The 27,316-nt window shown below is 43.2% G+C and overlaps 1 protein-coding gene across 1 annotated transcript in view; it reads right to left on the bottom strand.

The window, feature by feature from the left end:
* The window catches only part of PDE11A (phosphodiesterase 11A), a 441,965-nt gene that overhangs the window by 106,607 nt on the left and 308,042 nt on the right, over positions 1 to 27,316 (bottom strand). Inside the window, exons 11-12 of the mRNA XM_075608987.1 lie at positions 8,073 to 8,219; positions 7,817 to 7,924 (exon numbers count right to left, since the gene is read on the bottom strand). Of these exons, the coding sequence (XP_075465102.1) occupies positions 7,817 to 7,924; positions 8,073 to 8,219 (255 nt within the window). The remainder of the gene's footprint in view (positions 1 to 7,816; positions 7,925 to 8,072; positions 8,220 to 27,316) is intronic.

Here is a 27,316-nt window from a genome sequence, read left to right as displayed (position 1 = left end):
CTGATAACTATAGACATTTTTAATGAAAAAATATAGGGAAATGGTGGCCCATAATGCTAATATTGATAAATCTAACTAGAATATATGAAGTGATTAGTGTCTCCTTGTAACAGGGGACTTATCCCTGTTCAGTAATGTGCCTTTAATCTAGCAGTGTGGTGGTTAACTTCTGGTAGTTAATTACTAAACACCACCTGCCTGATTGAGATGGCTTACAAAAGCCTGTCTGTTCAAACAGGAAGTGAGAACTCTTTAGCTGACACCTGAGCTGAACTTGGAGACACACTTGTTTTGAGCTCTGCCAAAGTTAGCAGAGCTGCTTTCAAGACACAAGGCCCAAATAAGACTTCTAAACCTGGATGCTGATTTTCTGTGCACGCTCAGTGCGGTTCCAGGTCAACAGAGAAGCTTACTCTACAGCTGATAAACAGATAAGACTTTCATGATTAAGAGACTGCTTATACTGTATCTGCTTATTTTCATGCTATGTTTGGGGCTGGGGAGAAATGCTTGACTAGGGAGATGTGAATTGGTTGCATAGTGTTTTAACTAGAATTACTCCCAAGTGAATGGAAGCTTTGTTCCCCCCCCCCCCCCTGTGTTTGGATAATTTTCCTGATGAAAAGGAACAGGCACAATAAAGCCTATTATAATTTCACGTTATAAAGCCTCCTAATTGCGTACCTCTGTGAACGTCCGTCCACATATGGTGGCAGAAGTGGGATAAGAGGTGTCCTTGTAGTTAAAAAGGACCAGAGTTTTTATGTGAATTTTTTTGTTATGTTTTTTTGCCTACAAACAGTCTAAACAACTTGGGGGAAAAAAACAAAAAACCCTCATGCAGCAGAGATCAGATTTAAAGGGACACACACCACTGAAACTTACACTGCACTGAAACTTACAAAACCACAGATGGACTCTTTTCCCCAATCCCAAGAGACTGCTGAAGCAGGTAAACCTTTAATTACCTATCTCAAAGTGTAATACGGTCATTGAAATAGGGATTTTGCCTTCTAGCCATAGTCAGGGTTCAAGAAGTGAGTCAGCCCTTAAAAAGGGATAGGTTTTTCTTGTTTTCAAAAGTTTCGCTGAAGCAGTGAAAACAGATGTTGACCCACAAGTGGTACTGATTTTGCAAATAAAAGTTGCCACACCGCATAGGGCTACCAGCTGTGAATGGAGTATATGCAGAAAAGTGTGAAAATTGATACAAAGACTGTGCTGAAGCAGGGGTATTTTTAGCAAACAAATGCTGAGTGTAAAATTGCCCTATAAAGAAAAAGTTTTTTCAAAGCGAATTGCTGAGTGTTGAGTCCACTGCAAAGAATGTTTTTTTTTCTGCAAGTAAAAAAGTATGCCTATTATCTTGGGAGCAAAACAGACACCCAAAGTGTGAAGTGTGAATGCCATAATACCCAAAGATGAGACTGAAAATTACTGAAAATGACACCTGATAGCCTAAAAATGGAGGACAAGATGCAGCGTTCCTGTAATGAACTCTACCCCACTGAAGAGTGGCCCTTCCAGTCCAATAAAGAGGAAGACATCTCTTACGGGGAACCCGAACCGAGTCACACCCACAAAACACCCCAAGAATGGTGGGGGTGCCTGAACTCGGCACGAACAGAAAAGACCACGCCCTTTGATGACGAAAATGATCAGCAGGAGACAGAGCGGGAGCAGTGGATCACCGAATATTTCCATCAGCTATTACAGTTGCAAGAAAAGCCGGGTGGATCCAGTGACGCTGCTAAAACTTCAAATGAAGATGGAGAACCCAGTATCCCTGAAGGGACGGTGCCATCCAAATCAAAAAGGAAGAAAAAGAAAAGCGGTTCTTCACTTACTGTGGAAGTAACAGACACGTCCGCAGATCCTGTGGAGAAAAAGGGGGACCGAGATGCCCTGCAGGCTAGAGAAAATGGAGAATTCGTCCCACGTATAACTGAATATCCAGAGGGCCCAAGGCAGAAGTCGTGTACCCCAAAGAAGTGTCTGTCCGGTGCCAACAGTGAGGAACCCTCAACCAGTCATCCCAGGGAAGTGGAGACGGAACCAGTGAGTGACGATCCCTTGACCAGCCCTGAAGACGCCCTGAAAATTGCCAGGCATGACTGTGATTTGCTCTGTGAAGAATTGGAAAGGGAAAAAAATAATAATGCTGAGCTACAGAAGACTGTGCTCGCAATTTACTCTGCGGCCAAGACTGAATTGGAGGATCTCAAGGCTGAGCTAGATACTGCAAAGGCTACTATTTCCGCCATGGATGTAAAGCAGAGCCAGTCTGACAAAATGGTGTCTACGCTAAAGCGGAAGTATGAGGAGGCACTGAAGCAGATGACAGTCTTCCAGCAAGAGGTTCACACTCTGCGCATAGAGTTGAATGCCTCACGACAGGAGGTCAACAGTGGCCGGATAGAAGTGGACGCAGCTCAGAAAGAGGTTCAGACACTCCACAGAGCACTGGATGCCTCACATCATGAGACCAACAGCTGCCGCACAGACCTGGAAGTTTCCAGAAAGGAACTACACAGTCTCACTGAGGAGCTGGACATTTCAAGGAAAACTATCCTACATCTTAACTTAGATCTCAAAGTCTCTCAGAAGGAGCTTCAGAACTTAAACCTGGAGATGGAAGTCTCACGCCAGGAGACAGCCCGCCTCCAAGCAGATGTGCAAAAATGGAAGGTGGACTGCAAGGAAGCCCTGAATAGTACAGAGACTGAAAAAAGAGAAAATTTAAGATTAAAAAAAGAAAATTCTGAGTTGACAGAATACGTCAAGGGAAAGAATGAAGAGCTGCAGGCTCTTAAAGAAATAAATAAACTTTTGAAAGAGGAAATGTTTGAAGCAGAGCACCGACTGCAGAACCAACTGCAAGGTCTGCGTACATACCTCCAGTATGCTGAGGAGAAGCAGCAAACGCTGCAGGAAGAAAAGCTGCAGGCTGCTTAAGAGGTACAAGCGCTGCAGGAACGTCTGAATACCCAGTACGTCCCCACAGAGCAGTATGAGGAGCTAAAGGTCACGCTGCAGGTCTTCAGAGCATAATTGGAGGCGGAGCTTCGATACCAGGTGACTCTGTATGAGAGGGAGCGTGAGAAGGCTCAGAAACTGGAGCTGGAGAGACAGAGAGACTGTTCCATTCCCTTGAGTCAGTACACCAAGGAGAAAACAGACGCAGCAGCAACCTTGACGACAAAAATTACAGAGCTCCAGAATATGAAGGAGACTCTGATACAGATTCCTCCAATATGGAAAAAGGTATTGGCACTGCCCAAGCACCAGTATCCCACAGTAACTAATGCCCGTGAGGACAAGGGTACAGTGAGAGTTGGGGACTCCACGCAACTTCAAAACAAAAATACGAAGTTTGAGCCACCATAGAAAGCACTAGCCAAACCTACAGCTACCCAACAGGCAACAAACAGAGGTAGGAGTGCAGAATCCTTAGCTGAAGAAGCTGAACTGGTGACTCCGTGGTGTGGAGAAGCTGCAGAAAGACCGCTTCAAGAGCAGAAAACTCCAAGGGCTATTCCTAACTGCTCTACAACTGTTGCCATACACTTTGTCTACAAAAAGAGGAGTGCCCGACGCAACATAAATCTCAAGACCGCGCAAGCAATAAGAAGACTTTACGTGGAAAAAGTCCTCCTCGAGCGACTGAGGAGTGCTGATCTCAAGCACCTTCGGGAGGAGACAAAAATAAACTGGAGAAAGGGCTCCAATCCCAGCGGGACAGAAGGTTCTCTTCCTCCATCCACTCTCATTCAAGTCACAGAAAGATCTTGAATGAGAGTGGAAGGATGGGCTTTGGCCGTGGTAAGCCCGAGCTTCCCACAAACAGGGGAGGTATGTAACAGGGGACTTATCCCTGTTCAGTAATGTGCCTTTAATCTAGCAGTGTGGTGGTTAACTTCTGGTAGTTAATTACTAAACACCACCTGCCTGATTGAGATGGCTTACAAAAGCCTGTCTGTTCAAACAGGAAGTGAGAACTCTTTAGCTGACACCTGAGCTGAACTTGGAGACACACTTGTTTTGAGCTCTGCTAAAGTTAGCAGAGCTGCTTTCAAGAAACAAGGCCCAAATAAGACTTCTAAACCTGGATGCTGATTTTCTGTGCACGCTCAGTGCGGTTCCAGGAGAGCAGAGAAGCTTACTCTACAGCTGAAAAACAGATAAGACTTTCATGATTAAGAGACTGCTTATACTGTATCTGCTTATTTTCATGCTATGTTTGGGGCTGGGGAGAAATGCTTGACTAAGGAGATGTGAATTGGTTGCATAGTGTTTTCACTAGAATTACTCCCAAGTGAATGGAAGCTTTGTTCCCCCCCCCCCCCCCCCGTGTTTGGATAATTTTCCTGATGAAAAGGAACAGGCACAATAAAGCCTATTATAATTTCACGTTATAAAGCCTCCTAATTGCGTACCTCTGTGAACGTCCGTCCACACTCCTATTTGACACACATAACAATTTTCAGCTGATGTAAACGGTGACTACATCAATGTAAGTACTTCATATACAGTACTACAGTATACTCACTACAGTGCAAGGGGCATATTTCCCCTTAATGGGCATTGACAAATGGTGTAATTGAATGGCTGTTATCCACTACCGTATAATGGCTACCACAGTTACGTGCAATACACCCTGTTGATTCGAAGTCCCCAATGCACTATAGTTAGAAACGAGGTAGCGCTCATTAGGGATGCAGTATCTTCCATTCAACAGCATCGTTAGCTGTACATTACACTTCTTATTATTAAAAAGGGCAAACAGACCTACAGTACTTGCCAAATGCAGTTTTCGGCATCATTTTGGTGATTTAAAGTTCCTTGATAAAAAAAAACACTTGAATTTTTTTTTATTTTGAATATACTACAAACGTCCCAAAATAGAATAGTAACAAGCAAGAGGCATGTTTAAGGATCTTCTCAAATCAAGTTATGTATTTATGTAATGGCTCTTTAGGACTGTATACCAGGATTGTGTTTATCTGATCTCAAGAAGAGGCTGATTGATGTTACTACTGTAACTCTAAGTGATGTGCCCAGAGAATGTTATGACTTTAATACTGTACATCCTTTATAAAGTTATCACCCACCAGTACTGGACCAGACATTGATTTATCCCTGCACACCCCACCTGCAAGATATTTTCTCCTTTAATCATCTATATGGAGTCTAAGAGAATTTGAACAGTTGTTCTTTTGTGTGTACCAATCCTCTAGGGACGTCACCACACATCTACAGAAAGACCTGTACATACCAAAATGCTTTTTCATCAAGGCGCTCAACAGCTTTTATTAAAAGTTTACCCATTTCACATATTACTAGGTGGGAGAGATGGGGCATGTTATTAGTCATTCAATATAAAATCTCAGGTGTACAGATGTTGCCAGCTGTAACTGAAAGGTGAGTATGGTGTAAAGATGCAGCGGTAGTTATTCGAACAAATCATGGAGCCGTTTTCATGCGCTCTGCTGTACATTAACGCCGCCAATCGCCCCAGGCACACGTGTTTATCGCGGTTGCTTTGTTTGAATTTCATGGATTGTGTGCAATTAAATGCAATGAAATGAATGAATTGTAATGTGTACAGCACTGTGCTACTGTGTCAATTTCAGGTGTTTAAAAACCAGAACACTAAAATGCCATTTCCTGCACTTGCCTGCACTCGCGTCTAAAGGCGGTACGGTTGGAAGAAATCCCGCGCCATGACACAGGTATTCCGAGGTATACACCGCATGAAGTGTTCGAATAACGGCCGCTGCATCTGTATTTACAAACCTGTACTACACTTTAATGGCGAATACACTTCCACTGAAAGATAATCGCATTAGCTTAGTTGGCTACACTGTATATTGTGTGATGTCATTTTGTAAAGTAATAGTAAAGCAGAATAAATATCTTACAGAAATGAGCCATTATATCCAATATATTATAACTTAACCATTACCCATGACAATTTCAATGCACTTCGAGATTTTTTAGTTTTCTTAGAGAATCAATACACTGTATAGATACATTTATTACTCTTTGTTGCCATCGTTACAGAGCGTGGTGGTTCCTATTTTTGTATATACATCTCTTGATGTCCGTGCACCCTGCCCGTTACTGTGTTTAGGAGTGCTGTGTTTAGGAGTGCTGACCATCTATTCCAATATATACATACAAATGCAACAGAACTGCTTTTTAACACACCCCTCATTGATATTTCCCATAACCCTATATTGGGGGGACCCCATTTTATCTCTGTTGTTCTTACTACATAAGCAATATGAAAACGTTTAAGTGAATAAAATTTAATATTCAGTTACATATATTAACCTCAAAATATATTCAATACTTATTTATGAGAAATGTGAATACTAGTGGTGATTGATACCTTTTTAATGGACCAACATAAGGGTTCATTCAAGGCCTCAAATGTCTCTTCTTCAAATGTATTGCAGTAGATTTAAACGTATATTCTTAAAAGAACTACTGTATGACAAGCCCCAACCACATCTCTATAAGAAAGGATGGCAAACATGAAGCCCATGCCCACAATTGGGAAGGAGTCTGGCTTCTTTTTTTGTCTCTGTTTCTGAAGATAACTCCAGCCTCATGTCTCATTCTGAGAGTTTGAGTCTATATATTGATAGCAAATATGAGAAAGGCAGTAGAAATAATGTGTCTTCAAATCTGATAGCAGATATGTGAACAATCAAGGTTTAAATGTTAAATGTGTACTTCCACTCATCCCACAGTTAAAGGATTAAGGGCCATTTTTACTAAGCAGTCAAACACTTTCTGGCAACCAATTGACTTGAATGGACTGTATGGTGTCACCCAGCACCGGAGCATCTTCTATGACAGTAGACTGCTCAGTAAATATTGCCCTAAATGCCATGTGCATTGTTTATTATAAAGAATATTTTTAAATAGAAAAGATTCCTAGCTACATTAGCTTTGTTTAAAAAAATCAAGTAGAATATATGGACAAAAGTGGTTATTTAAAAAAAAAAGGGGAGTAGACATGCTAAGACATGAATAAAGAATGTAATTTCTGTATTCTCTAGGGATTTGGCCACAACCAGCGGGTGTTTAAAGTAAAGAAAGTTATTTCTGTGCTTCTTGCTATTCGTATAGTGAGAGATGCTTTCAACAGGTTCATAGTTTCCCTTCGCAAATATATTTTCAGACGGCTGTAGAAACGACAGTAATGTTCTGTAGGGCCACAAAGGTGCAGCTGCACTAACATTAGTTAATGCCATTACTTCATTCGTTAATGCCATGAGGATACTTTTTTTTTTTTTTTTAAAGCTTTTCAGGATGTGTGTTGGAAATATCCCCTTTTCTATGATAGGGTTGTGTACAAAAATATATGATTTTGCCGCGGACTGAGTCGGAAAAGTCAAAGGTGTAGAAAAGCGCAGGCTGACAAGTGGTTAAACGTTTAGGATCCCAGAGCAAGTCTTTAAGAATTTTTTTTCTTCATTTAAAATCTCAGCAGAATTTAAAAAAAAAGGATTAAAAGATGATTACATACGGTACATGTATGTGTTAAAGAGGACGTGTGCATCGGTGCAATGTGTAAAAAAAAATGCTTTTTCGTGAGCTCAGCAGGACTGTGTCACTTTATGAAAATAAACTTTCTACACAGAATAGTATATCACTGCTTTGTGATCTCAACTTAATGCAGTGCCAGGGATGTACCACACTGTAGTTCAAGAGTTTTCAACATTAACACGATTAACATCAGTAGAGTAGCTGGAAGCTACAAGAAATAGACAGCCCCTATGGGAATTAAGTGTTTAGTACTTACAGTTAACATGGCAAACATCAGCTGGCAAACATTAAAGGCATGCCGCCAGTTGTGATACAGAACCATTCGATAATTCTTCCTTACTGTCAAAAGCCACCTGCACAAAGTCTGAAATACAGAAGGGACAGAGAAAAGCATCAGAATAATGACAGTACATATTTTGGCCATAGTACATGAAAGCATATCTTATTATTACTGTACATCAGGACAGTGCCAGTACAGGGGAAGCTGGTATCGGGGCAGAGCAGATGTTTACCTCGTAATCAATTTTAAACTTCTGAACCATCCCCAGCTCCATGAACATCCGCAGGGCTGCTGTGACCATGGCATCCACATCCAGAGAAAAGTCATCAAAATGGACATCACCAATAGCAATTTCTGACACCAAGGGGATGTTGGCTGCCTTCAATGACAGAGGACACAGTTACAAATTGTTTAAGAAGTGCACAATAAAATGCTTCAATAAATAACATTGTAGAGAGCTTCCCATTAATCTTTTATCTCTTTTCAACAGCTGTCAGAACCATGAAGAGCTTAACCTTTTAAATTACACTCTGGTGCCAAAGCCCCTCCGGCAAGTTATAGCCATATAAACACTGAGGCGCTTAGGTTAACATTAATGGTAATGCAGTATTCACTAAAGCAATTAACATGACTTTAACCAGGATTTACTCCTATCAATAGCCTGGCGTTATGAGTAACAGCCATTATTCTACATAATATGCACATCATCTCAGTATAAAAGATATTCCGCCCATATTTACGAAGCTACGTTAAGGTTAACTCAGGAAGCAACGTCTCGCTATTTGTCATGGCGAAACCTGACGTTACTCTCATTCAGACCTCGAAAAATGGCTTTTGTTGGTGAGGAGAAAAAAAACTATCTATTCCTGTTTTAGGTAATGTCGTGCTATTTGGCCTGAATTTACTGAGCTCAGTGAATCTGAGCCTCTTAAAGCTGGTTTCAAGCAGTACTTTTAAAGGCTGTTTAATGCCTTACAGTTGTTTAACATTTTCAGCCAAATAGAGACCACCCCAGGCTATGCAAAAGTTGAACCCTGACATTTTTTAACTTCTTCACTGCTGCATATTCACCACTTCTTGAGCCTGCAGAGTTTTTCCTCATCTTTCATTTAGGGGAAGGTACAGTAATGGGTGCTTATACTGTACCCATCACAAGGATGTAAGGTGTCTTTTGGCTCTGACTATCCTATCTTTGCTAAAAAGCAGCTGAGTGGAAGACTAATTGTATAGCCAGTGCAGTATTTTGAAAATAAACACTATATAAGGTTAAACATTTAGCAGTACATTTCTAATATATTTTTCTAGTTATTAGCATTAAATCAAATCCCCCATCCAAGAAAAAGACAGCTATTCAGAACTGGCAGTTAAACCTGACACTTGTATATATTTAAACATGTATGATTATTGCAGATATCAAGTAACATTTTTTGTATTTGAAAGCTAAAAAACAATGTTGAATTGATTGAACACTACCACAACTTTTTGAAAGTTCCTTTCATGCATGATTGTCTGTAATTATTTGAGATCAGAAAAATATGCCAAAATGTAACAGAAGACCAATGCTATACAGTACTTTATATTCATGCATGCCTTTAATGAATACATAGAAACCCCTTCTTTTAGGAAAATCATGCTTTTAGCATGTTCTAGGTCAGGGGAGCATAAACTTTTTTCCCTGCGCCCCCCTGCCGTCTGTCCCCCTCTCCTTGCACCACCCCCCCCCGCTTATCTTGCTTCAGACGTCTTGGCGTCCCAACGTCACATGACCCTGCGGCGTCATTTGACGCTGCGTTGCCATGGCGACTCGTGACCAGGAGTGTCTGAAACAAGGTACGTAGAAGTTTACAGAGGCCCTGCAGCTCCCCCGGCATTCATTTTAATGTATTCAGGAAGCGTGCGGGGGCCTCTGTAAACCCAGCGCCCCCTGCAGTGAGTCTCGCACCCCCCCTGGGGGGCACGACCCCTACTTTGGCACTGCTGTCCTAGTTGACTACACCAGCAAGATACGCTACATTAGGGGGGGGGACAGGGGCAACTCCAATCTTCAAGGGCAAAAAAACAGATCAGGTTTTACAGATATCCCTGCTTCAGCACAGGTGGCTCAATCAGTAGCTCAGTCAGAATGGCTGGGCCACTGATTGAGCCACCTGAAGTGCAGCAGGGTTATCCCTAATACCTGGCCTGTAGGTGGCCCTTGAGGACTGGAGTTGGCCACGTCTGCTCTACATACTGTAAAATGTATCATTGGGATAACAGAGTTGGAGAAACTCCACTAATTTCAATAGAATTAAGCTTCTCTAGCATTAGGGACACGTATCTAACTAGTTTTACATGGAGACAATGTAAACACCTTGCCCACTGTACCACCTTCCCTGTACTGCAGAAGAGTTAAATTATACTGGGATATGTTGCGTTGTATGGGGAACAATGTCACTCGCTACAGTACATCAGTAGTTTGGTCATTTGATGTAAACAAAGTGCTCTCAAAATATCCCTGGAGTTACCTACACTCCCCACTGACTTTTGAGGTATTCTCTAAAAACCAATTAAAATTCACTTTAGACAGCTCTCTCCTGCGACCCTTTGTTGCTTTTTCTGTGGTGCTGAAGGAAATTGATTTTTCCCCCTGTGGCTTCAGGGGAGTTTAATCATGCTGCATCTGTATATCCGTATCCAGTTTTTCTATAATATAACCCCCGCCCCCCGCGCACACATGCATATAGATATACAGAGAGAATTACAGCTACATTAGTGGTCCTCCACAAGATTATTAGGACCGAAGTGGTCTGTGATGAGGACACGATTGAGAATCTCTAATATACTGTAAGCTAAATACCAGAACAGCCAGCCCAGAAGCTTCACAAGGGCCCATGCTTCATCTATTTGGCAACATGTCACAGACTGCGAAGCACATTGCCCACTGGGATTGATAGCTATAGGAGTAAAAGCAACTAGGGCTATAAGTGCTAAGCAGTGCTAAGCCCTAAGACACCTTAAGGGTTAAGGTCCATTCAATGAACGGGGTCGTTCATTGGCGGATTTCCTATTAGCCCTGGGCCTAGGGCGTCAAAATTTGGGGGCGGCACACAGAGGCCCTGCTCTCTTCCCCACTGATTGCCTGGGGAGAGCATGGGGCCTCTGTAAAGGTCTCTTAATTTTTCCTTCGCGCCGACCTCCTTCTGCAGCCTAGGGGCATCAAATGACGCTGCAACCGCACATAGGGACGCGTTGCCATTACAACGTGACAGCACATTGCGTCTCTGTTGTCATGGAAACATGACATCACGTGACACCACCACACTGCAGAAGGTGGGCGGCGCTGCAGGAGAAGGCACCTGGGGTAAGTGCAAGTAAGTGGGGTAAGGCGCCTGGGGCAGCAATATTTTAAATCCACCACTGGTGGTCGTTAGGAGTCTTTTGGCTTAGCACCACTTAGTATATATGGCACCAATGTTATGATTTTCAAAATGTAAGATGAATTCAACAACTTTACAAACTAAGGCTTTGAAACGTAATTCTAAAAGAGTACATTAATACCAGATAGTATACAATATGTGCCTTTAGAGCACTTATCTTTATTATATTTATTTCATGTACAAAGAGGCCATGTTACACAGTTCAAAACCTTCAAGGAGGAAATCGCCTACCTAGGCTTCCATGCCAATCCTGTTCTTAATAACTATATCATACTAGAATGATCTGCCCAATCAGGGGGTATTGGATACTGTATGTGGTTAATCCACTGAGGCCAGTCAAATTTAGATGAGCAATCATGTACAGTATCACATGTGTTTTTTTCCATATCCATATTTTCTTTGACCAACTGTCAATACTGTCAAAACTATCATTGCTTTCACATGGCTGCAATAAAACACTTGGCTCATTTAATAGATGGAGTATTAAAGATGTCATTTTTTTAAAACAATACCCATTAATACGATCTCTGTTCTGCAGCAAAATCCAGGGATCAGGAGGCAGCATCTTAATACTTTCCATTATTTTAGACCAAAACTATGTAACTATCAAGCGCTTGCTGCATCCTTATCAACAGTGAGAAAATATGTGGGCCCTTACTACTGGCGCTTACTTAGATCAGGGCACGTTTCCTAACATAACTTCAAAATAACAAACGCTGACAGGACACATCTTAATACACTGGACTATACACACAAACCTATCTACAGTAATCACAATGAGGACCCCAGTCAGAACTCTGAAGAATCCACCTCTAGAACATAGGGTGGAGCTATATATACCCTCTACACTCCCTACGGTGACAACACTGGTCACAAGACAGTGACAATACCGGAGTGAGCCCACACAGTTAACCTGTTAAGGCTGTTAACCCTTTATTTGAATTGGTAGTCCCCAAAGAGGGGGTTACACTGATATTTAGTGCTACAGTTTTATATGTATTGAATTTGAAATTAGAAAACAATTAAATTTCTCAAATACTCAAATGATATTGAGCATTGAAATTAAGGGGTTGGGTACCATTATTAGTATGTCATCTACATACATGGCCACCTCCATGGTGCTCTTGTTTAGCAATTTTAATATCGCTAATATTTTTATTAAAGTGAAAGCTTTCAGCCAGTAGTTGAACTATTAAAGCAAAAATCAAATGTGACAAGAGGGCAACCTTGGCAAGTGCCATTAATTATTGTAAAGGAATCTGACGATGAACCATTCACCATAATCCTTGCGGTGTGGTTGCTATACAAAGCTTTAACATATTGTATATATGCCCAAAACCTATCCAGTCCAGAAGATTTAATTCACTTTTTTTTTTTTTCTGTCAGAGGCTTTTTCACCATTAATTGACATTATTGACATTATTATTGCTGGTACCTGTATATCTTGGTTAGTAATGTGATTAATAATGTTTTTCACTCGTCTCGTGTTATCTTTTGCTTTCCTTCTGAGTACAAATCCAACTTGGGTTAGGTTTATCAAATTTGGTAGATGTTTGCTCAATCTGTGACAATACGGGTGCCCATGTCTATTAAAATGTTGACATTGTGTCATTGACATAGCTGGTCATTCGTTCCATCTCCATGACAAACATAATCTGGTTTGTAACCCCTGAAAATGTAAGGCGTTCCTGTTTCTTCCAAAATCTGGTTATGCACACCTAGTAGCCAGTAAGATTTGGAATACGAGCTTGTTGTTGGTCCTATTGGGATTTAGGGGTAGCTCTTCCCAATATTATCGTTAGCGGTTCTCTTGGTAGTGTGATCCCAGTAAGAGTATGTATATATGTAATTGAGGACACGAGTCCAAAGTTGATGGATGATGGGCACTTTTTAAACCAACCATCCTCTATTGTTTTTTTTAATATCTTACCTGAACTCTGGAGCAGGACAGATGATTACTTATCACAACAAACCCCAAGTTATGGGGAAACACACAGATAAAATCCTGTGGCAAGCGGTACACTCTGGCAAGCGTAGCCAATTAATGAAGAGAACACTGTACGTGACAGATATTCCCTTTATTCTTTGTCTTGCATTTGGAAATCATCCCTAAATTCCTCTGTGCTCCCTAGTTTGGGTAAGATACTGTAATAAAAAAACAACATATAAATATCTCCAAAGCATTGGGGAATGACTAATTTAAATGCATTTGCTAAATTCTGGTTTGTACTCAATTCAGGTCAGAAGAAACAAAATGGTACATTTCATTGTGTCAAACATGTACATGAACATTCTAGAATAAAATCAAAGCTGCTTTTAGAAAATGTTTAACCCCTCTGACACACAATGACATCTCTCAATAAGTAAAAAATTGAGATGTATTCAAACATGATTTTAGTGAGTTATACAAAAAAAGTAGATGTTTTCATTATGTGAAAATTCCTAGGATGAGGTCAACAGAGGTTTCCATACCACTTTTGCAAGATTGATTGTTTCCTCACTACAAATGATTTCTTTGTACTAATTCCATCAGTGAGAACCTTTTAATATATTTCATGCCTTTACGTAGTAATATTCAGACTACGGTTTGCTTTGTATGACTAATCTTATTTTTTTCTGTCTTTGTTGGAGGGTCACAGAGCAAGTAAAATGAAACAAAAATAAAATAAATATCTAATCAATCATTCACCGCATAAATATTAAATATGTGTAGCACACTTTCCCCCACCCACTGAGAGATATGGTGGCTGGTGTGTATGTGCTGCTTTACCTGTGGCTCACAGGAGGTCCGAGCCTCCGCTTCTGGGAGCATGGGGTGTACCTGATCTGTTGGTCGACAGCGCCTCCACCTGCGTGGGTTCCCAAGTGTGGGATAACCCCGGGCAGAACAATAACGAATACACACTGATAATTTCATTGGTTTACTGTACACATGTAGCTATTACTAATATTAATATAGAACCACTCAGGCCTCACAGAGCTGCAACCGTGCCCCCAACACTGTGTCCACACCCTAATGATGTAGTCCCCAACTTAAGGAGCCCTTGGGGACCCAACCGCCCTGGTGTCCACGAGTAGTGACCCACCCAAATGTGTAGGTCAGTGCTGTCCACAAGAACTGAGGTGTACATTGGTACACTTGTGGAGGTGAGGTACCTGCTGGGTGGTCCCACATCCGGGCGCGCTGATGTCACAATGATGGGATCCAAGGATGGCCTTTGCAAAGCCTCTGCCTCTACGTTGGGTGGGTCCCTTGTGGATGGTACCACCATGTGCAATGTCTCTATGATCGCAGATTGATGATCTGGTCCCAGATCACCTAAGGCCAGGATGCAGCCGCGTCCTGGCTTGGTCCTCTATCTATAGCACTACAGGGGCAGTGTCCCTACCTATAGGCCTGTCCCTGCAGCAAGCACAAGCTGAGGGGAGTCGGGGCTGGCCTAGTGCAGGTGCCACAGACACCTGCACACACCACCTACCCTAATGGCATCCCAGCTCTGACTGGCGTGGTCCTTTCAGCGTGCGAAAAGTATCGTCTTGGGAAGCAGGGAATCCGGCCACGCTATTGGCTGTGTTTTGCCCCATGACTAGCAGCCCCTGGGGCTGCTGGGACATGTAGTCCCTCTGCAGAGCCTGTTCTATTGACCACCGCCGCTTGCGCTACACTGCGCCTGCGTGAGGTGTCCTGCACATGCGAGGCCCATTCCAATATGGCAGCGCCCTGCAACGGTTGCCGCTGGCGATCCGCTCACCTCCCCAGAACACCAAATGTGCGTGCATGCTCCCGCTGGCACCCGCGCTACCCTCAGCGCTCCCATCTGCGGCGGAGGTGAGTGCAGTTGAGGGAGACTAAAGGGGAGCCCAGAGGGGTACCTGGGCTATATATGTATTAATCATAGGGAAAATAATAACAATATAGTGTTCCAAAATGATTCTCTTCTCAAAGTTAATTAAGGGTTTTACCACCTACATTCCCTTCAAAAACTTGTTCTATTCCACACATTTTACATTTTTGTGAATTGCCAGCATGTTCACTCAAAATGTCGATAGAGGGGAAAAACTATTGTATATATTTTTCTGGCTAGATTTCAAGTGCAATAAAAAGTTTCCAGCACAAACTGCTGGGAATATTGGCAGCAAATGATCACAAATAGGAAAGTGTTACAAAGATCTTGCACTGCTTGGGAGGTGTGCTGAAGCTATAGAAATCAAAGGATGCTCACTATATTAAAACTCATGACAAATGGCATTAGGGATGAATAAAAAAAATCTTTAGTAAGTTTTATCTAATACCACAGAACTGATTTATTGAAAAAACATACATGTGGGATATTGCATGGATTGCGCCTTTAAGTTACACATATCAGATCGATCATTTTTTCCAACTTAATCCAAGGCTTTTTGTAACATTTTATCATGATATCCTGTCTTAAGTCTCACTAGTTCTTGCAGCACATCACTAAAAAAAAAAAAACACATTTTCCTCACTACAATTTCTCTAAATATGTAACAACTGCCCAAATAGGATACAGTAGCTGTTTGAACATGATTGGGATGACAAGAATCTGGCTGAAGAATTGTGTAATCTGCTATAGGTTTTCTGTACAATTGACTTGAGTTTTATTAACATGATATAACTCCAAATCCAGAAAGGTAATGCATTGCCTGTTGTAACCCATTGTAAACTTAACATTGACATAATTGTCATTAATATAGTTTAAAAAAATCCTTGAAGATCTTCAGTGGAACCTGACCACACCATGATGACATCATCTATATACCTACTGTAGTTCACCAGGCGATGCCCTCATGGTTTTCATCAGAAACAAATAGTATTTTTCACCCAAAATGTCATACAAATGCCTGCTTGTGCAGGTGCAACGTTTTGAGTTTTGCACCCAAACCAGTACCTTCACAATGCAAAAACAACTGCGTATCAAAAACCATATAGTTATGTGACAAAATAAATTCCATAGCTTCTAGCAGAAAATTAACTTTTAACTAAGGAATACATTTGTCACAAACAATAATAATTAGCTTCCAAACCATCCACATGGTTTTGAATGAAATCTAAGGATTGCACATGTCATGTAAACCAAATAAAACTAATTTCAGGCTTTCTTTTCCAATAATAGTATGACTTCTTTAGTACTATATCTTTTAAAGAAGCAATAATGCCTTTTTATTCCACCTATTTATCTTACCTCACACCTTCTTCGCTGTAGGTCACTCTACATAACAGGGGATGGTGTTTCATAGGTTTTTTATCCACTGCCATGATTTTACCGTGGGTTTTTAAGGAATACATAATTTTGCTATTGAAAAAGCTAGTGTCACGTGTTTTGAAGTGCTAGTTTCTATATTGTTTGGGCAGTGAGATTATCTTTAGCTATAAAGTTGTTAATATTAAAAAAGACCTACATTGGATCAGTTTGTATACGCTACATGCATATCAGGATAACCTAAACTTTGTAAATACAGAAAAATATTAGGATGAAGTTTCAATTTTTGTCTAGGAATTATGCAAGGTCTAATAGTGTCGTAAAATAAGATGTCTTCTTTATTATTGGCAAGGAGGCTTAGGAAGTGTAAAGGCAATAATACGAAAGAAAACGAATCTGTAATCAGTGAGTCTAAATATGAATTTGAGATAGCATAGAATAAACAGATTGTGCAACCAGTCTCTATCATATAGATGTAGCAAGAATTACTGTCCTCTGCGTCGCAACCAAAAAAGCAGAGTCCGCGGCGCCAGGACAGGATCTGCCATGATCGAAGTGTGTGGAGTCCATAATTTTGAAGTGGATGCCTGCAGCAATAATCCACCCGTACCGCGATCGTACGTGGCTGTGACATCGAAGACCCTTAGGTTTACTACGTCTGTACTGTACTTGTTTAAGCAGGCCTGTAAGGGAGTCAAGGAGTTAAACTGCCTTTACAGGGCAGGAGACTGAACTAGGTGTTGGGTTTGACTGTGATCAGGTGATGTGTAAAACTCCTGATTGAACAGGGGGTAAAAGTTAGGAAGTTGCTGCTTTTCATTGTCTCTGTTGGAGTCTGTTGAGGAACACAGACAACAGAGCTCCATCCCGCAGGGATCCAGGCTTGTTGACCAGAGCATTTTGCCTGGCAAAAGTGGGGAACCTAAAGCCCCACACAGCAGAGAAGCCTACTGACCAGGCCAGCTTTATTCTAAAGCGTGCCGGGTTAAATGCGGGGCTTTCTTCCGACGGGAACGGAGTTTCCCGCGCGGCGGCCGCGTCAACAGATAAGGGCTAATGATGCTTATCATTGAAAGCGCCCGTGGCGCGGGAAAACAAAGAAAAAAAGACGCTCGCCGCCGCGTTTAAAAAAAACCCGCGGAGAAAGCCGCATTAGGTTAAAGGCGCCCGCGACTGTATATGCAAAAAAGGGCAAAAGACTTCCTGGGAGCAGCAGGACTTCAGCGCCTGCAGCTGGAGAAATCGGAGATGCCGGACCAGCATCAGTCAGATAAGACTATATATTGTTCCCTAATATTGTCTTATATGTTTTTGGACTGGAAACTAGCATACCCAGCTAGTCAGATAGAAATGGCTGGAGTAATGTTTATTTAGTCTCCTAACGTGGCGTGGCGTAGGTGTTTGTTTTATTATTTTGTGACACTTAAGTGGAGATCTCTATTTTGAATTGATTCTGGAAAACTCAGGAATCAGATGTTTCTTCTCGATCAGTTTTCAAGATCTCCACTTTGGAGTTTTCAAGAAGTCTTTAGAATCAGACACCTTTTGCTCACCTACAAGCAAAACATAAACACAGTATGTTTAACGGGCACACAACATGATAGAGGAAATTAAATGAAGATATCAATCGTTAAAAAAAAACTTTACAGGTGAATGCACGCAGGGCCGCCAAGAGGGGGGGACAAAGGATACTGGCATCCCGGGCCCCGTGAGTCAGGGGAGTCTGGCCGCCAGTTAAACTAAACTTTAAAAAAAAACAAATGTGCAGGGTCTCCCTATTGGCAGCGCCGGAAGTCAGCTGCTGGGTAAGCTTCCGGCGCGCCGGCGTGAGAGGAGGGAGGCCCGTCGCGTGTGGGAGCTGCCTCGTTGGACAGGTGCCTGCCGCCCGGCTCCCCCGTCCCCGGCCACCCCCTTCAGGCTGCAGCATCGCCCCCCCCCCTACCTGCAGGACCGTGCACCACCTGCAACATGCCCCCCCCTGCAGCAGCGGCCCTCCCCAGCCTCATGAAGCCGGCTCCTCACTGCCCCCCCGCCCCCTACCGGCATCACCCTTCCCACTCCTACCGGCATCACCCTTCCCCCCCCCACCCCTACCGGCATCTACTGGACCCGGCCTGATCATCCATTACCTGATGTGGTAAGTCTTTTTTTTCAAATATGTATTGGGGGGCTTGGGAGAATTTTTATATGTATTGGGGGGCTTGTTTTTTTTTTTTTTAATCTATTTGATGTGTGTGTGTGTGTATATATATATATATATATATATATATATATGTATATACTGTTTATATATATATATATATATATATATATATACTTTGTGTGTATGTGTATATATACTGTGTGTATATGTATATAAATTGTGTGTGTATACTGTGTATAAGTATATATACGAGAGAGAGAGAGAGAGAGAGAGAGAGAGAGAGAGAGAGAGAGAGAGAGAGAGAGAGAGAGAGAGAGAGAGAGAGAGAGAGAGAGAGAGAGAGAGAGAGAGAGAGAGAGAGAGAGAGAGAGAGAGATTTTTTTTGTATTGGGTAGGTGGGTTTATTGTATGCATTTGGGGCGGGGAGGTTGTATATATTTGAGGGGGTGGAGATTTTTTTTATGTATTTGAGGGTGGGAAGTTTTTTGGTTATATCTTGTGGGGGGGAGGGAATGAGTGAGCATGGGGTAATTGACAGAGGGAGAGGAGAGAGAGGGTGTGTGAGGAAAAGAGGGAGTAAGGCTGCGTCCTCGCTAGCGGGCGGCGCATACCGCGGTTACTTACATATTTAGATATATATAAGTCCACGCTCACACGGTGCTCGTAAACACACATTCACCCGCGCTCGGCCCTTATGTAAACAAAAAAGACTAACTTTCTAGCACGCTCAACTACCCGCAATTCCCCCCCGTGCACGCTTGCGTAAATGCCAGGACACCTGGCCCTCATGCTTGGAGCACTTTCCAAGCATGAGCGCGCTCAGCGCCAGCGGGGTCGCAGCCTTAGGCCGTGCTTATAGTGCCAGCGACGGCGATGTGAATTCGCCCAAAAACAAAAGCATTACCGCCGTGTGCGCTTATAGTGCACGCGATGGCGACAAGCAACGGAGTGACGTCGCGAAAAGCTGCCGTCGGTAAAATTTGATTTTTCAAGGGCCGTCGCGTCACGAGCCTTAGTGAGAATCAGAAGAGAGAAATACATGCGAGGCGGGAGAGTGAGATGGGGTGAGACAGAAGGGAGAGAAATACATGGGAAGGGGGGGAGAAAGAGAGGGGGCTCGTGAGGTGTGAAATAGGGGAATACCGCCGACCCGGGGGGGGGGGGCCTGCTTAAAATGTTTGTCCCAGCCCCACGATTTCCCAGCCCCACGATTTCTGTTGGCGGCCCTGAATGCCGCCATGTTGGAGTAAGATGTTTTGACGCTACGGGGTCTGTCCTCACATTTTGGGCCCAGTTATTTGTTAGGACTGCGGTAAATATCTACCTTTTTCTATGACTCTCTTCAACCTCTTTATATGTCCCAAAAAATTAGTAAATCTGGAAATTGGTGTTCTTGAACTCTAATCAAGCAATCCTAATACAGTTTTTAAGCAGATCAGTCTCCATAATAATCAAATGTTTTGTAGTGTTGTTACTATCTTTACCTAATCACTTTTGTGATAAGACTGTTGTATATACAGGCAAATTGTTGATCCTGATTATTCCCCCTAAATTGTTATGTTCGGCTAAGGATGGCATCACAATTAGCTTAATGAGGTACTGTAGAACAACAATAATTACCAGACAAAATTAGAATAGAACTAAAAACGCTCCTCCTCCTCCCCGGCGTCACGCTTGCAAAACAAACTTGTTTGTGTTGCGAAGTGCCGCTCTCCCTGTAGCGCATGCACGCACACTATGCACTACTACATTGCCGTCCTAGTGTTTGTTTCGGCGCGAGCTACGTAGCTTGTGCCGTAGCCTGCACTATGGACGAAGCCTAAGGAAGATACGCCGTTTATAAATTACCCCGCACTATGAGACTGCTCCCTCCAATGCAGATTGCATTATCTGCCTGATTGTTTTCATTTTATTCATTCAACGACATCACTAGGTGTGCCCGTTAGAACGGTACGCGTTAAATATCTAAAGCACAGGTTTAGCATGTAAACTAAGGAAAACCCACCACACATATAGGCCCATATTTACTAAACAGTCTTTTGCCATAGGCACCTTCCGGTGCTAGAGGACACCTTACAGACTTTGTCTTGAATGGGCTGTAAGGTGCCTCTCCAGTGCCAGAAGGTGCCTTATGGCAGAAGACTGCTGAGTAAATACACTGTGGCCCTTTGTGCTGCTTTTGTTTTAAATCACTGTGTCAACTCCATAACAATACAAAAGGAGATCCTGTAAACTATAATCACATTCCTATATTTCAGCATCTTACTCTTTCATACAAATTGTAGTTGTACCACAGAGCGAGAATGGCACCCAGTGGTGAAACAGGTTTACAGTATCTCGTATAGCTCAAGATAAAATACACAATGGATCCTATTCATTAGACTACGTTTTGTCATGCAAAATTGCCTGAAAACAAAATGTGGTTTGATGCACTAAAAATATGGATTTTTTGCAGTATTTATCAAGAATTATCTATGCAGAAAGACCACAAAAAAAAACATTCCTTTTGCTTGCACTTTCTGCATCAAACTTGTTCCATTTGATGTAGCTTAACGTGTGTTCCCTGGAGCCGCAGGGGAAAAAAGAATTTTCTTGCAGGTCCTGGGGAAGGTGGTAAGTGCAGGCAGCCACAGAAACTCCAGGTGTGTCAACGGACTACCTGTGGCAGCTTTCCCCATAGGGCAGGGTTTGCTGGGGTCTTTTTCTCCCTGTCTGTGTAGAACGGTAGGGGGGCTACTTCTACATGCATTTCTCCCCATATCACCTCTATGCTTACGACACACAAATTTACTTTTCTACCCCTGACCTTACACCTGCGGTACAGACTAAAGTTTCTGAATGTCTGTCGGCTATATCATCCTGGATGGCCTTCTGCCGACTTAAACTCAACATGGCAAAAACAGAGCTCCTTATACTTCCTCCCAAACCTGGCCCTATTCCCTCCTTCTACATTACTGTTGGAAGTACCATCATTCATCCAGTAGCTCAAGCACGCTGCCTAGGGGTCACACTTGACTCCTCTCTCACATTCTTTCCTCACATTCAAAACGTTTCTAAAACCTGTCGCTTTTTCATCCGCAATATAACAAAGGTATCCAAATCCCTCACCCATCTTAAAACCTTTCTCACCAACTGCCTCACACCTCTGGAATGCCCTTCCCCTCAATATCTGACTAGCACCCTCTCTATCCACCTTTAAAACCCACCTTAAAACAAACCTGCTTAAGGCAGCATATGAGTAGCTTGATGGCTGATACTGTAATTAACACCTCATACATTAACCTTGGCCCCTTGCAGACGCACTTACCAGAATGCCCTCCTACTGTCTCTGTTTGTTCTTCCTACCAACCTATTAGATTGTAAGCTCTTCGGAGCAGGGACTCCTTTTCCTAAATGTTACTTCTAAGTCTGGAGCACTTCTTCCCTTTTGTGTTACTTATATCTTATTATTTATATGATTGTAACAATTACTGCTGTGAAGCGCTATGTACATTAATGGCGCTATACAAATAAAGACATACATATATACATATTCTCTTTTCTAATCTTTTTGTTATCAATGTACTTGAAGAACGTTTTAGGGTTGATCTTACTTTCTATTGCAATCCTTTTTTCGTTTTTAAATTTTTGCTAATCTGATTTGCCCTTTTGCAACTTTTGTTACATTCCTTATAATTCTGATACGATGCCTCTGTCCCTTCTGACTTTAAAAATCTAAATGCATCTTCCTTTCCATTTCCTCCCCTACCTGTTTATTTTAACCACATCGGTTAGACTTGTTTCTTTTATGGTTATTATAGAGGGTATGCGCTGGTAAGTGTACAGTACTTGTTTAAAAGACTGCCCATTTATCTTCTGCGGGTTTTCTTACAAAAATATTATCCCAATTTATTCCATGTAGATTATCACTCAGTTTATTAAAATCTGCCTTTCTAAAATGTAAAGTTGATCTCATCTTGCTGTGTGTGAGGTGAATGCTCCATAAATGTCTGATTATTACTGCAGGAGAGGGGTTCCTGCTCTTTCTTCTGACCAGCACAACCTCCTATGATCCTCCATTGCTATTCTACCAAGAATTAGTGCACTGGGATCTTTTTATACATGAGTTCCACATCAGACTATCACTGTACATAAACATTCACATATATCTCTTACTAGCTGAGAGACCCGGCGTTGCCCGGGGATGTAAATGCGTAATAGGTAGTATTATTTATAAATCGTGGAACAATAGGTGAGTATTTGTTGTAAAGGTTTTGGGGGGGTGAAAGGGGAGCGGGGGGGGGGGGGGGAGAAAGGGGAGCAGGGGGGGGAGAAAAATGGGAACGGGGGGGGGGGAGAAAGGGGAGCGGGGGGGGAAGGGGAGCGGGGGGGTAAAGGGGAGTGGGTGGGTAAAGGGGAGTGGGGGGGTAAAGGGGAGTGGGGGGTAAAGGTGAGTGGGGGGGGGTAAAGGTGAGTGTGGGGGGGTAAAGGGGAGTGGGGGGGGTAAAGGGGAGTGTGGGGGGGGGAAGGGGAGTGTGGGGGGGAAGGGGAGTGTGGGGGGAAAGGGGAGTGGGGAGGAGGGGAAGGGGAGTGGGAAAGGGGAGTGGGGGGGTGAAAGGGGAGTGGGGGGGTGAAAGGGGAGTGGGGGGGTGAAAGGGGAGTGGGGGGGAAAGGGGAGTGGGGGGAAAGGGAGTGGGGGGGGGGGAAAGGGGAGTGGGGGGGGAAAGGGAAGTGGGGGGGGGGAAAGGGGAATGGGGGGGAAAGGGGGAGTGGGGGGGGGAAAGGGGAGGCGAGGGGAAAGGGGAGGCGGGGGGAAAGGGGAGTGGGGGGGGAAAGGGGAGTGGGGGGGGGAAGGGGGAGTGGGGGGGGAAGGGGGAGTGGGGGGGGGGGGAAGGGGGAGTGGGGGGGGGAAGGGGGAGTGGGGGGGGGAAGGGGGAGTGGGGGGGGGAAGGGGGAGTGGGGGGGGGGGGAAGGGGAGTGGGGGGGGGAAAGGGGAGTGGGGGGGAAAGGGGAGTGGGGGGGAAAGGGGAGTGGGGGGGGGAAAGGGGAGTGGCGGGGGGAAAGGGGAGTGGCGGGGGGGAAAGGGGAGTGGGGGGGGAAAGGGGAGTGGCGGGGGGGGAAAGGGGAGTGGGGGGGGGAAAGGGGAGTGGGGGGGGGAAAGGGGAGTGGGGGGGGGAAAGGGGGAGTGGGGGGGGGGAAGGGGAGTGGGGGGACGGGGTGGAGAGCAGTGGGCATATGTATTGTCATAATTTATGTGCATGTCCCCCCCCCCCCCTCCGTCTCACGGCTCGCCCCCCCACCCCCCCATTCCCTGTGACTCGCGGCTCGCCCCCCCCGTTCCCCGTGACTCGTGCTCCCCCCCCCCCCGGCGCCCGCTTGGTCCCCCAATGTGCCGTCCGGCTGAGTGAGGCGCGTGCAGGCGGCGGCAGGAAGCGCCCTGTGACGAGGCTGCGCGGAGAGTTACTGGCGCCATAAGCTGAGGGGGACGCGCAGTGACTTACCTGAGCGGGAGGTAGCTCCGGGGAGGTAAGGGGAGCGGCTGGGGTAGGAGGGTCGCGCTTTCCGTCCGAAGCCAGTGCAGGGCGGCGCACGTGATGGGGGGGGGGGGGGGCGGACAGAGGGTGTGGTGTGTGTGTGTGTGTGTGTGTGTGTGTAGAGCTGCTGTGTTGTGTGTGTGTGTGTGTGTATAGAGCTGCTGTGTTGTGTTGTGTGTGTGTGTGTGTGTGTGTGTGCCCTGTGGCCCGTCACTCCGCCTCAGGCCAATGAGAGGTGTGCGGGGGCGGGCGGCCCAAGGGACCAATGAGATTTCCCCTAGGGACACCGTACATCCAGGCATACAGTGCTTTCACTAATATAGTATAAAAGATACACTTGCTGTTGCTCAGAAACCCAATATCTCTTCCACACTGACATGACAATAAGCCCAGCTCTTATGATGAATTCTCACAGATTTAGGGCCATATTTACTAAGCCGTCTTCTGCCATAAAGCACTGTCCAGTGTTAGAAGTCATGTTACAGCTCATTCCAGTGCCAGAAGACAGAAGTCTTCTAAGATTGCTAATAATGATTCTAATAGTGCTAATGATGATTCTAATAGTGCTAATGATGATTCTAATAGCGCTAATGATCTCTTCTTGTCATTACTATTATTTCTCCGCCAGTGGATCACTAAAACCTGCCATCTTATGTACAGTACCTTCCAATTCCTATTCTGCTTTATGTCCATTTAGCTTCTAGGGCATTTATCAAGCTTACACATTTTCTCCTTAAATTCAAAATCTAAAAGCAGGCAACACCTCAATTAGGAAAAGGCTTTATTCTGAATGTAATCAAATGCAACAAGGAATTGCGCTCGTACTGTCCGTATGATATTCCGTATCTCTTTAAACACCACAATCCCCTTGCTGCTGTGTGCGGAGCTCCTCCCCAAACGCTCCTATATATGACACTACCTTTGCGGGGAGTCTCAAACAATCAAAAAAACAGGATGCACACAAGGCGCACCAGGGATTAGGGACAAATCCCTGGTGCGCCGTGCGTTCATTCTGTTTTTTTATTCTGAATGTTTTCATGTAACGTAATAACTTGTTGTATTTAATACATCAAGAAAAGACTGAATATTTATAAAATAATCTAGATATATAGCATGCTCAAGTAATGGACTTTATGGTTTTCCTCTGTGTTTTGCCATGTTCAGTGGTCTATAATCTCTTCTGTCCAAACTGTTACTTTCTTAGCAGTGATGTATCACCAGTGTTGGACACATACATGCTGGTACATAATTATTTTACATTGTATCTTCTGTCATCTACTATATAAGTAAGTTGAAAGTTATGTGAAATTACATTGATGTTTATGATACTGGGAACTTCCAGTAACATAAATTACATCAACAACTCCTTGTTCAACTTGTTTACGTTGTTTTGTTCATTTTTATTTAAGAGTACTTTAAATCTTAGGGTGTAGTCAGTCTGTACCACATTCATCACATTGTCTCCTTCAGTTTTCTTAACTTCATGTATATCTATCTATTATATAATAACTCTATTGCCCCTTTAGACATACAGTTCATTTTGTACCCATAAACCACATGGCTACCTTTACAATGCAGAGAAAAATCTTCTCACAGTTTGCCTGGCTTCCCGGATAAATCTAGTAATAATGCAGAATTGGGTTGATCCCCTTAGGGCTTCCTAAGTGACAAGAAATGTCCCTGCAACTACATGGCCAATCAGATGAAAGAGAAGACAATAAGCACGGATGAAATAATGATTCATTTCACCTCATGCTGTGACTGATGCTATGTTTTCAGCATTCGCGGTTTCCAATTTGCTTGTTTTCTTGTAGGATTCTTAAACCCTGCAACTACTATTTGTTTGTCCTACCACGATTGTAATGGAAAGTGAGATTCCCAATAAAACAGCAGTGTGCATACAGTACATGAGTTCTATTCAAGTCAACCTGAACCTTAATTCCATGCAAGTCATTTTTGTTCAAGCGCAGGGGTTACATTATTTGTTCGTTGAGATCGATTTGGAGCTTGTTTTTTTTAATATCATGTTTCTCTTTGAACCATGCTACCACTGTGGTTTCTTTTAATAACAGCTGAAAAACCCATAAATGAAGCCCGCTGTGTCCTCACTTTTACAATGTGTATCTTGAGCAGTATTTAAAACAGAATACATTTTACCTGTAATACTGTATCCTTTCACATTGGAACTTCTTTAATTTGTTTCCAGCTATAGTATTTTTCTTACAATCTGGCAGGACATGTAGGGCCATATTTAAGCAGAACCCCATATACCAATAGGAAATGGGGCTCATGATTGCTGATGAGGAATTACCTGAATTCGTAAGGGTTAATACATTTGGGCAGGAAGCTTGGCACATGGAAGGTACTGGAAAGCTTTTGCCTTCGGCAGGTTGGTTTAGGTGGGCGGGGCTAAAAGGACAGTTCGCTTAACTGACAGTGTCAACCATTTTAGGTTTACCACAGGAGAAATTAGATTTCCAATCCTCCCAATATATATATGTGTGTGTGTGTATATATGTATATATGTGTATATGTGTATATTGTATATATGTGTGTATATATATATATATATATATATATATATATATATATATATATGTTATATCTCATATGTATTTTTTGTGTCAATGTCATTTTATTAAGATTATGTATAAAGAAAGGATGTCAAATGTTATGAATTTTGGTGTTGTCACACCAGCGGCATGTCCTTGCCAGTTGTATGAGGTTAAAAGCTGATGGATTTTTGGTGGCCATATATGGCATTGGGAAGGTACCAATGCCTTTAGCTTTGTGACTTGGGTTGAGCTAACCTGTGGGTTAATAAGGTTGCTACATGCCCACTGGCCTTGAAACAGTGGCTGGCATACTGTACAGTATGTTACAATGTGTTAAATGGTTATGGATGGCAAGGACTATGTTTGTATTAATAAAATGCTGTGGCTGTTTTCATCCAAAAATACTTGTCTGCCTGGTTATTATAATGTTCGGTGGGACCGCGTATTTTAAGGTGTATTGAGGAATTCAGCAATCTTGAAGATGTGCCCCTCCATAAGACACCTTACAGCCTTGATTCAAGTGGATGGGACATCATTACGAAGATGAGTTACTCCAGAAGATAACTTACAGCCTATTTACATGAATGGGCTGTAAATGGCCATATTTACCAAGTCGTGCTGGAGGAA

The sequence above is a fragment of the Ascaphus truei genome, chromosome 7, assembly GCF_040206685.1.
Source record: "Ascaphus truei isolate aAscTru1 chromosome 7, aAscTru1.hap1, whole genome shotgun sequence".
Classification (NCBI taxonomy): domain Eukaryota; kingdom Metazoa; phylum Chordata; class Amphibia; order Anura; family Ascaphidae; genus Ascaphus; species Ascaphus truei.
The sequence above is the reverse complement of the archived record's forward strand: the minus strand, read 5'-3'. Positions and strand labels throughout refer to the sequence as shown.